The sequence below is a fragment of the Empidonax traillii genome, unplaced genomic scaffold (assembly GCF_003031625.1).
Source record: "Empidonax traillii isolate 1590-97213 ecotype Southwest subspecies unplaced genomic scaffold, ASM303162v1 scaffold86:size2944007, whole genome shotgun sequence".
Classification (NCBI taxonomy): domain Eukaryota; kingdom Metazoa; phylum Chordata; class Aves; order Passeriformes; family Tyrannidae; genus Empidonax; species Empidonax traillii.
The window spans coordinates 1,199,284-1,210,934 of NW_020955279.1; the positions used below are offsets into that span (position 1 = coordinate 1,199,284).

Genomic DNA, 11,651 nt, shown 5'->3' on the forward strand with positions numbered 1-11,651 from the left:
GAAAGACTTGTCTCACGGATGGATCCAGGAGGAGTGAAGATCCTGAATGATATTGATATTTTTCCCGTTTCCCCTCCTTTTTTTTTTAAAAAAACAAACAAACAAAAAAAGACAGAACCAAAAGAAAAAAAAAAACAAACACCAACCAAATCTCTATGTTCCCCCTGGCAAGAAGATCCCAGTCTGTGTTTAGGAGGAAGAGTAAAGTCTGGTTTTCCTTTCACTTCCTGTGCTTATCCATTTTATCCATGGTTTTGTTGGTTTCTGCAGGGCTCTGGTCGCCAGCGTTCATGTATGATTTGTCTGCTATTTTTAATGCTTCATTTAGGTAGTTCTGGACGGATGTCATGGCAGCACAGATGGCAGCACTCCCAAAGCCATGTGTGATCAGGCTAAAATGAGTCAAACAGCCCTGGATGCCAGGGTCCAAGATGGGACTGGGTCTTGTGTTTCCAAGAGGAGTTCTGTCCTGAGTGAGGAGGTCTGTGAATTCCTTACAGATCTGCCTGCAAGACACAAAGGGATCACACTTTACACCACGGTGAGAATTTATGCAAAAGCAAATAAATAAATAAAAATAACACAGGAGTCTGTATCACATATTTGGCAGTTACGTGGGAATTAAGAGAAATTCAGTATTGCCTCAGCAGCAGTGTCTAAAAGTAAAGCCTGTTTATTAGCACCACTTTCTGATGAACCTTCTGTTATATCTACATCATCAAAATACTCTGCAAAATAATCTCCCCACCTCTGGTGCCTGGCTGGCTCTGCATCATTTGCTCCAGATTTGAAGTGGGGAGTGGGAATTCAGTGCTAGTTTCTATGAGAACTTTCACAGCTGCAGTTTAGTGATTTAGAAAGACTCAAGCAGCTGAACAGGAGATTCAATTTAGTTGTGTATATTCTATGTGTATGCCCCCTTCCAGAGAGACCGAGGCCCTGCTCCTGCAAACACTAACACATATGCCTGGCAAAACATGAGTGGTTAATAATGCTCCAGCATATGTTGTTTGCTGCTTGCAAATCTGTCCCCTCGAAGGGATTTCACAGGAGCTGAGCAGTCTTAACAGAATCATCACTTTTATCAGAATTTCTCAATCACAAACATCCTCCAGAAGATTATTGTTATTAGTGCCAATCACAGTACCAATAATGAAAACACTGAGGAGCAGAAAGAGCAGTGCTCAGCAAAAATTACCATCATCATGTTCAAACTATAGGAAAGAGAGGCTAAATTTCTAAATTTATAAGAGATAGAGATCTTTTACAAGAATATTTCTCAAGAAGGCTGGATAAATTCAGCAATAGGAATGTGTTTTGCATGCCTGATCTGAGCTTTAGGTTAGGGCTACACTGCTCTGCAGTTGAAACAGACTTTTCTCAAATCCTCTGCAGAGCAAGGGTGCTGTCAGACACAAGGAATTACATTGAGCCCAAACCAGAAAACATCTCAGACCAGAACAAATCGTGAACTGAAGCTCTATTAAACCTCAGTCTGGGAAAGGAACCTCAGCAGGGGGAAGGGAGCACTCCAGCCACCAGTTTAAGATAAGCTTAACACAGATATTTCCTACCAGAGACCTGTTCAGGAGGTGGTTTATATACAGGTACAAAGTGGCTGCTGAACAGCCATAACCACCAAGCTGCTCTTCTTGACCCTTCCTTCCCTCTGTGTCAAGGTTTGTAACAGGAATTTAGTTTTAAGCCCAAGAGACTTTCCACACCTACCAAAGGACGGTTTCCAGTGAACTATGAAAATCTTCAGCCATATTAGGAAAAAAGGGACTATCCAGCTCTTGACTCCCAGTGTCCCAGGAAGAAAGCTGTGTGCTGCTACTGCCAGAGGCAGTCAGGAGGACACAGGGGCTGAGCTTCCCTGGTGCCCAGCACACCCACCAGTAACTCTGCTTGGAGACACTGCACATACAGAGATGGGGGAACCATCTCCTGCTCCCAGCCCCAGCACTGGTTCACATTCCCAGGCCACACCTGCTTTCCAAATCCTAAACCCTGTCAGATTCAGGGACATCTTTCCTTACAGACATAAGTGTCTGGGTATAGGACATTTTCCTGAAGTTTTTACTACAGTTAAAGCAGTTTGGACCAGTTCTGTTTACTTTTGAGTTATCCTACAGGATTGTTCCTATTATTATTGGTTCAGCCTAAAATAGCTGCTGCCATAATTGAATTCAAACCAAAACCAAATAAAAAGAATTGCTTCATCTTCCCAATTAAAATTACACATGAAAACATACCAAACTGTCCCCCAGTCACAGACATTCATGGGCAGACAAAAGCATGTTTAAAAGAAGGAGATAAAAAAAAATAAAATTGAAGCTGAAAACTTACTTTGCAGCAAGAAGCATATTCTTCCTGTTTGCCATTTCATTGCGGCCCATGTGTGGTCTGGTTAAATATTCAGCCACTGCTTTGGAAGGAAACTCTGTCTCACAAACATAACCAAAGTCACGAGCAAGATGTACAGCTTCACCTGGTGAGGGTAAAAGAGTGCTTGTTAAATGGTGTAACATCTATTTATCAGAAGGAAGTCAGGGAAATTAAGGAAAAAAAATGCTGTGAATTTTTAAAGTGTATTCTTTTTTTAGAAAAGGACATTATGTTACCACTCTATCACTCATTACCATTTTCTAATTGATGGATCAGTGTTTCTTTTTTAAGTTTGCATCAAGAAAAAGAAAAATATCTACCTGGTGACTGACTACTATAAAAGAGAATTCTCTAGCTTTTATGTAAGCAAAACTCCTGTCTCTCTCCAGAATAACTGCACAGCAAAGAACAGAATTCAGTCAAGATCGAATTATCCACTGATATTTAAGAATGTCTAGCTACTAAATTCCACTTTTGCAATAAAAATTTTCAGTTTGTTTTCTACTTTTTCATAAGCATATTCATATAGAAAACAAAACTGCAAGGTGTATAACTAGGCCACTTTTTTTTTTCATTAAAGCAATGTGAACAGGCTTACAAAAAAATGGATTGGCATGGTCAGTTTATTATCTGCAAGGTTCCTGTGTGCACGTGGCACACACATCAGCTCTCTGAAACCCAGCTTTCAAGGAAAGGTCTTAAATGGAAGTTGCTTTTTTATTTGAGCTGATGTAAAAGTGAATAAGCAGTATTGTTAGATCATTCCTCACTTTTTATTTCAGTTGCTGCTTCTATTCCTATTAAATTGTGCCACTACCAGGAGCTGCTTTAAACAGAAACACCAAACATAAACCACACACATACAGATATATATATATACACCCTTCAAGTCAGTTTAACTGACAGAGGGGTCCACAGAAAATGGTACAGATTAAAGGGGCTCCAGTTTCCTATCAGGAAGTAAAAACCTATAAATCTCACTTTATATGCTTGTTTATTAGAAAAGCTTCTGAGGATACCGCTGAGGTAGGGCCAGGCTTTGGGGTCAGCTGCCCCAGACTTTTTAAGGTGCCCAATAAGGAACCAAACCCACTAATGTGATGAGTTTCACACCTTTTACCATCCCTGCCTGTCGCTGCACACACACCTTTATGAAACCCAAAACAACCTTAAGAAACACAGACTGGACAAACGTGCCTTTCCAACATCTTGGCACTTAGGAGAGTTGCTCCATCCCTTGGGCTGGAGCATTGGCTGGGTTTGTGTGAGTAGGGCTTAGGGACCAGATATGAAGGGTGAAGAAGGGGGACAGGAGTCCCTCAAAGGCAGCATCCCCATCACGCTCACTTCAAAATAAACAAAAAGCTCTCCATTACTTTCACTGGCTTTCTAGCCTTTCCATGCTCTGCCCAGAGGATAAAAGCTGCACACAAAGGAAAAAAAGTTCATTTTTAAGACACGTTCAAGACTGACCTTCCACCAGAGATGTCAATAATGTCACATTTGCAGCTTTCCTTCTACCAGCAGGAAGATTCAAACCAATTTTATCCAGTTTTTCCCTTAATGATCTGCCACCATTTTTAGATTTGGCTCTGTAATTAAAGAGAAAAAAATGGCCTTATTTATCTTGGGGGAACACTTCTTTTTAAGATGAGAAACTCCAGTTACTGACATTCAATAGGGTTCTACAGAGGTGAAGATAAAAAACAGGCTCTTTTCAAGTGACCTACTTTTTATATGCTGTACTACAAACCAGCCAGGATGAAACACAGCAGGTCAAAATCAAAATGTTTCAAACTGCACCACTGAAACCAACAGCTGTAGAACAATCACAAGCCAAATTAGGCGTATGCAAAAAAGGACATCTAAAGTGTCCTTGTAATGATTAATCAGGACCACAAGATTTAATCAAAAAACCGTTCCGTGGGGAAACAGTTTGTGTTGGCCATGAGCTGGTTTTGAGACAAAAACTGAACTTTAAAAAGAGAATAAGAATTGCTGTGAGAGCTGTTAATAGCACTTCTCGAGATGTTACAGAAGTGCAAAAGAAGTTTTATTTCCAAAGCCTATTAGGATTCAGTGTCATTGGGCTTCATAAGAATCAGTAATTCGCTAAAAGGCTTTCTTAGCTCCTCATTGCGCTGATCTGGCCGCTCTCACACCCCAGCACAAGGGAAATCACAAACAATAGACTGGGAGGGGATGGTGGGGATGGTCGGAAGGGGAGTGCAGCCTACCTTCTGAGGACTCCTCCTAGCAAAGAGGCATTGAGACACTCCGGGGGCGAGAGCCGCCTCTGCACCTCTGCTACTGTCACTTTGTATTTCGATGTGGAGCTCAGGAGGGAAAGTCTCCCCGGAACGGAACAAAACACTTCGTTGGGGTTTATGACCACCCCAATTAATCCATCCTTTTGGCAGGGGAGGCTCAGAGCACTGTTTTTCGTTAGGGAAATGGGACCTGCGGGAGGAGGAGGGAGAGCAGGTATTTTATAAAGGGGAAAAATAAATAGGAAGTGGCAAGTGAATTTCCTTTCTAGAAAAACAACCCAGAAGGGAGGATTTCGTTTGGCATTAAATGCTCACATCACTGACCCCCATCCCCAGTATCAATCTAGGGCACAGGGACCGAAAGGTCCCCACAGCTATTCCTGACCAGCTGGATTTTGCCTCCGGATTCCAAGGAGCTGCTGAACACAACTAAGAATGTTTTTCAAGGCGCACAAACCTCACATCTCTGAAGCAGCAGGCTGCAAGTTAGCAAATCCGCGCTTATGAAAAGCCCGACACAACTACAGACTCCAAATTAGCATCTTTCAGCTACTGCCAAAAACTCTTTCCGAGCAGAGGCAGGGAGAAACCTCCCAGCTCCCGCTGGGGTTCATCTTCCACCTCACACACGCAGATTTAAGAAACCGCCTTTAGAATTTAATCCCAACAAATTCACAGCAGACACTACAACAACAGAGAGGGATGCAGCCCAGGGCAGAACCGAAAGTAAAGCGTTGCTCCTTAATAGCTTCAGCCTTAAGGTGAAGAGGGAAAACAAAGGCTCTGCTGGAAGGAGCAAACCACTGATCCAGCTTTTCCGTGCGTTTGCAAATCCACCCAGTTCAGCCAGTGATGTGCTGCTGGCTCAGGGCACCGAGCGAAAGGGTTAAAGAGCTGAGATCGGCCCCACTCCCGGAGGGGGAAGATTTGTCAGTGGTGCATCTGACAGCGAAATTATTCTCCCATGAGCTGAAGGCAGCAATCAGCGCTCTGACACACACTTCTGCTTTTCCTCAGTTAGGTATTTGTTTGAAGTCTTCAGAGGAAACTTCCACTGATTTTTTTTTTCTTTTAGCACAAATTTGTTTAAAAACAAAACCAGGGAAAAAAACCCTAAATGACTGTAAATTGAGTCAATACGTCTTCCTCCTTCGTCAAAACCTCAGCTACAAACCAATTTCGATTAAGATAAAGCCGAGCAGGCTTCTGTCAGCGATCTCATTCCCTTCTCAACTTTTGCAAAGAAGTTAAAAAAAAAAAAAAAAAAAAAGTTGGGGGAAAAAAAAAAGGAAACCTCCGTCTTCGAGTACTAGCAGCAACATAAAAACCCAAATAAACGAATAAAAAGCAAAACCCCGTGTCACTTTGTACACACATATTCCAGAGTAGATTAAAATATAGTTCAAGGTCCTAGTTTCGATTAAAGCCATGACACAAGAGCACACAAGGGGGGACAGCCAGTGTCCCCCGGAGGAGTCCTGCACCCTGAGGCAACCCTGGGGTTTTATCCGCGCTGCCAGCTTCCCTCGGACAGCATTAGAGAAGTCCAAAGATTTGAGTGGAATAAAAACTCCTTCGCCCTCCCGATCCCAAAGGATCCATGTCTATAAAAATAATAGGGCGTCTCTTCACCGGTGCGTCATTGAACTTTTAACTATTGACAAGGGAAAGTAAAACTACGGTGCCACCTTACTGACCTTTTCTAATGACTGTCTGGTCATGCATTAGTAAGTGTTGATCTTCCACATTCTGGAAAGAGAAAGGGGGAGAAAGTTTTGCACCTTGGAGAGCTGAGAGAGAGCAAGGCTTTTGGGAAACCCATCCCCTCCCTGCGCGTCCCCATTTTAAGGGCCGAAGGGCAGAAAAGGCGGATTTCTTTCCCAGGACGGGGATGGGGCAGGTAAAGCGGCATGTGCAGGAGGGGACGGTGTCCGGGGAGTGCCTGTCCCGCTTCCCCTGACGCGCGGAGCGGCCCGAGGGGGATGCCTGGGGGGTCCTTACCTGCACCTCCTCCATCTGGTGAGCCATGTCGTGCAGGCCCAGGTTATCGGCCAGCGCCGAGGCGTCCAGCCCGTGCCCGTGGGGCAGGAGCAGCTCGGAGCGCCGGTAGGTCTCCCGGCGGCTGCCGGCGGAGCCGCTTTCCAGCGCCGAGAGGTGCGGGACGAGCCCGGGGCGGCCGTGCGGGGCGAGCCCGGCCGGGTCCTGGCTCTGCCGGTTGGGCCAAGCGCTCTGCTGCTGGCTGGGGGGCGGCGGCGGCGGCTGGTGCAGGGGGTTGATGGAGAAGGGGTCCCCGAGGTGCGAGTAGGGGTCGCTGGACTGGGAGTAAGGCAGCGGCTGGTACGGAGGGGGAAAGTAGGGGGGCTGGAAGTCGGAGGCGCCCGAGTGGGAGAGCGGCGGGGCCGGGCTGTACAGGTGCTGGCTGACGGCAGAGAGGTGCGGGAGCCGCGGGTTCCCGTTGCTGCTCCCATCGTGCCGGTCCTAGAAAGCACAGAGGGATGGGAGAGAAGGGGGCAGCCGTCATCGGGGGCAGCGGGACTCGGGGACACGGCGAAAGGGGGCTGCGGGCGGTGGCACTTGCTGCCACTGGGGAAGGAGAGAGCAGAGCCGAGAGCCGCCCCGCTGCTGCCCAGGGAGCTTGCTCTTTGTAGGGCACTTCGTGGAAGAAGTCAGCCCCACTCCCAGAGAAGAGACTGCAAACCAGTTCTCGCTGCACTGCTCATCTCAACTACAGCAGACCAACCCTCCCGCTTGGGCAAGTCATCGGAAGAACCATTAAAATCAGAAAAATTCAAATCAGCGAGGCAGCTTCATTTCCGCCTCGCTGCCCTGGCTGGGGAGGAGATACTGAGGCCGGGAGTTGAGGACCCGCCGCCCTTGGGGCGAAAGGCCCAAGGGTCCCTGGCACCCCCATCCCTCCCCTCCCACCCCTCCATGTCCCGGGGGCCGCCCGGGACGGGCCGCCCGGGGCTCTGCCCGACGGCAGCGGCGCGGCCGGGAGGGCCGGTGGGGCTGCCTCCAGCCCGTCCCATCGCCGCTTCTACCCCGATTTCCAATCTCAGCAGTCAAAGCTGAAATGTCTACATTGAGCTGATCCAGGGATTTAGCAGCTTCTGGCTTCACGGTCATTAAAATAACAGGGCTAGTTAATAAGAGGTGAATGGGGTCCCAACGGAGCGTGAAGCGGGGACTGCAGCTAATCTGTAGGAGCCGAGCAGGCGGAGCGCGGCCAGCGGGGCCGGGGGGGGCACAGGGGGAACACGGGGGACATGGTCGCTTTCGGAGATCAAAACCCGAGAGCACCTCGCGGCGGGCGGGAGTCGCTCCCGGGGAGGAGAAGCGTGGGAAGGACGAGTTCGCCCACCAGCCCGGCTGCTACCTGCTGGCCGGCCCCTCTGCATCGCCCGGCCCTTGCCCGCCCCAGCGGGACCCGCAGCCCCGGTCCGACCGGCGGGCGGGGGCTGCGGCTCCGGGAGCTCCCGCACGGCGCTGCTCCGCGGGCCCGTGGGGAAGGCGGGATGCGAGCTCGGTTCTCCCAGCAGGGACTTTCACCCAGCTTTATTCGAGAGTTCAAAAGACTCGTTAAAAAAAAATTTAAAAAAAAAAAAAAATTACAAATCGCACCTCCGGATGGGAAAAAAACCCTAAATGACTGTAAATTGAGTCAATACGTCTTCCTCCTTCGTCAAAACCTCAGCTACAAACCAATTTCGATTAAGATAAAGCCGAGCAGGCTTCTGTCAGCGATCTCATTCCCTTCTCAACTTTTGCAAAGAAGTTAAAAAAAAAAAAAAAAAAGTTGGGGGAAAAAAAAAAAGGAAACCTCCGTCTTCGAGTACTAGCAGCAACATAAAAACCCAAATAAACGAATAAAAAGCAAAGCCCCGTGTCACTTTATACACACATATTCCAGAGTAGATTAAAATATAGTTCAAGGTCCTAGTTTCGATTAAAGCCATGACACAAGAGCACACAAGGGGGGACAGCCAGTGTCTCCCGGAGGAGTCCTGCACCCTGAGGCAACCCTGGGGTTTTATCCGCGCTGCCACCTTCCCTCGGACAGCATTAGAGAAGTCCAACGATTTGAGTGGAATAAAAATTCCTTCGCCCTCCCGATCCCAAAGGATCCATGTCTATAAAAATAATAGGGCGTCTCTTCACCGGTGCGTCATTGAACTTTTAACTATTGACAAGGGAAAGTAAAACTACGGTGCCACCTTACTGACCTTTTCTAATGACTGTCTGGTCATGCATTAGTAAGTGTTGATCTTCCACATTCTGGAAAGAGAAAGGGGGAGAAAGTTTTGCACCTTGGAGAGCTGAGAGAGAGCAAGGCTTTTGGGAAACCCATCCCCTCCCTGCGCGTCCCCATTTTAAGGGCCGAAGGGCAGAAAAGGCGGATTTCTTTCCCAGAACGGGGATGGGGCAGGTAAAGCCGGGATGTGCAGGAGGGGACGGTGTCCGGGGAGTGCCTGTCCCGCTTCCCCTGACGCGCGGAGCGGCCCGAGGGGGATGCCTGGGGGGTCCTTACCTGCACCTCCTCCATCTGGTGAGCCATGTCGTGCAGGCCCAGGTTATCGGCCAGCGCCGAGGCGTCCAGCCCGTGCCCGTGGGGCAGGAGCAGCTCGGAGCGCCGGTAGGTCTCCCGGCGGCTGCCGGCGGAGCCGCTTTCCAGCGCCGAGAGGTGCGGGACGAGCCCGGGGCGGCCGTGCGGGGCGAGCCCCGCCGGGTCCTGGCTCTGCCGGTTGGGCCAAGCGCTCTGCTGCTGGCTGGGGGGCGGCGGCGGCGGCTGGTGCAGGGGGTTGATGGAGAAGGGGTCCCCGAGGTGCGAGTAGGGGTCGCTGGACTGGGAGTAAGGCAGCGGCTGGTACGGAGGGGGAAAGTAGGGGGGCTGGAAGTCGGAGGCGCCCGAGTGGGAGAGCGGCGGGGCCGGGCTGTACAGGTGCTGGCTGACGGCAGAGAGGTGCGGGAGCCGCGGGTTCCCGTTGCTGCTCCCATCGTGCCGGTCCTGGAAAGCACAGAGGGATGGGAGAGAAGGGGGCAGCCGTCATCGGGGGCAGCGGGACTCGGGGACACGGCGAAAGGGGGCTGCGGGCGGTGGCACTTGCTGCCACTGGGGAAGGAGAGAGCAGAGCCGAGAGCCGCCCCGCTGCTGCCCAGGGAGCTTGCTCTTTGTAGGGCACTTCGTGGAAGAAGTCAGCCCCACTCCCAGAGAAGAGACTGCAAACCAGTTCTCGCTGCACTGCTCATCGCAACTACAGCAGACCAACCCTCCCGCTTGGGCAAGTCATCGGAAGAACCATTAAAATCAGAAAAATTCAAATCAGCGACGCAGCTTCATTTCCGCCTCGCTGCCCTGGCTGGGGAGGAGATACTGAGGCCGGGAGTTGAGGACCCGCCGCCCTTGGGGCGAAAGGCCCAAGGGTCCCTGGCACCCCCATCCCTCCCCTCCCACCCCTCCATGTCCCGGGGGCCGCCCGGGACGGGCCGCCCGGGGCTCTGCCCGACGGCAGCGGCGCGGCCGGGAGGGCCGGCGGGGCTGCCTCCAGCCCGTCCCATCGCCGCTTCTACCCCGATTTCCAATCTCAGCAGTCAAAGCTGAAATGTCTACATTGAGCTGATCCAGGGATTTAGCAGCTTCTGGCTTCACGGTCATTAAAATAACAGGGCTAGTTAATAAGAGGTGAATGGGGTCCCAATGGAGCGTGAAGCGGGGACTGCAGCTAATCTGTAGGAGCCGAGCAGGCGGAGCGCGGCCAGCGGGGCCGGGGGGGGCACAGGGGGAACACGGGGTACATGGTCGCTTTCGGAGATCAAAACCCGGGAGCACCTCGCGGCGGGCGGGAGTCGCTCCTGGGGAGAAGAAACGTGGGAAGGACGAGTTCGCCCACCAGCCCGGCTGCTACCTGCTGGCCGGCCCCTCTGCATCGCCCCAGCGGGACCCGCAGCCCCGGTCCGACCGGCGGGCGGGGGCTGCGGCTCCGGGAGCTCCCGCACGGCGCTGCTCCGCGGGCCCGTGGGGAAGGCGGGATGCGAGCTCGGTTCTCCCAGCAGGGACTTTCACCCAATTTTATTCGAGAGTTCAATAGACTCGTTTAAAAAAAATAATAAAAAAAAAAATTACAAATCGCACCTCCGGATGGGAAAAAAAGCAAAACAGGGGTCTTCAGACAGGGACAGATCGCGCCCGGCGGGGAGGCGGGAGAGACGGGCGCCGGCTGGGAGGGAGCGAGGCGGGCAGCGCGCAGGGGCTGCAGAGCTCCGCGCTGCCCCACGCCCGACCCCCCTTCCCCACGGCCGCCCCCTCCCCGCGCTTCTCACCTCGCAGTCCTCTTCGTACTTGACATTATCTGCTAGTTTCCACAACATGGCGTCCAGCGTCCAAACCAGGTGTGCGGTGCCGAAAACAGACGAGAGCTCAGCCCCCCCCCACGGGCGGTAAATCCACGTCGGCGCTGGGGAAGAGGAGCGGCCCCCCGGACGGAGCTCAGTTGGCAGGCATGAAGGCAGATGACGGACTAACCCTCCGCGCTTATGGTCACTCGGGTTTTTTTCCCTGCCCAGACGCCCTTAATGGCAATAGGATTATCCTAACTCCTCCCCAGGGATGGCTCGGGCGCCGCGGCCGCCAGCCACTCAGGAGGGAGCGCGCAGCCCCAAGCCACTCCTTCCGCGCCCGCGGAGCGGTGGGCGGGCAGCGCGGAGCCCGAGACCCCCCAGCGCCCCCTCAGCGCTCAGGGCACGGGGGGCCAGTCCCACCCCGCGGGGAAGGGGTCATGCGTGGACACCCCCTCGCACCCACTGTAACGAGGCTTCCCCGAATTCCCACACGTGTTGGATTTTTTTTGGGGGGTGGAAGTAATGTTGAGTGTTCCCCTGCTCCTCCACGCGTGGAAGGACTTTGCTAAAACCCGCGTGGGGCGGCGTAGCGCCAGTGCCCCCACGCTCGGCGGGTGCGGGGGCTTTTGGGCGGAATAAACTCAGAAAAAGTCCTCG

The 11,651-nt window shown here is 51.7% G+C and overlaps 1 protein-coding gene across 1 annotated transcript; it reads right to left on the reverse strand.

Annotated features, from left to right (window-relative positions):
* Positions 1–220: 220 nt before the first annotated feature.
* On the reverse strand, positions 221–11,024 carry TFAP2C (transcription factor AP-2 gamma). Its single transcript, XM_027881218.1, has 7 exons — positions 10,977–11,024; positions 9,187–9,663; positions 8,882–8,933; positions 4,626–4,848; positions 3,862–3,980; positions 2,350–2,491; positions 221–506 (listed from the first exon to the last, which is right to left on the reverse strand). Exons 1-7 carry the CDS (start codon positions 11,022–11,024, stop codon positions 221–223), a joined length of 1,347 nt encoding a protein of 448 aa, XP_027737019.1.
* Positions 11,025–11,651: the final 627 nt, after the last annotated feature.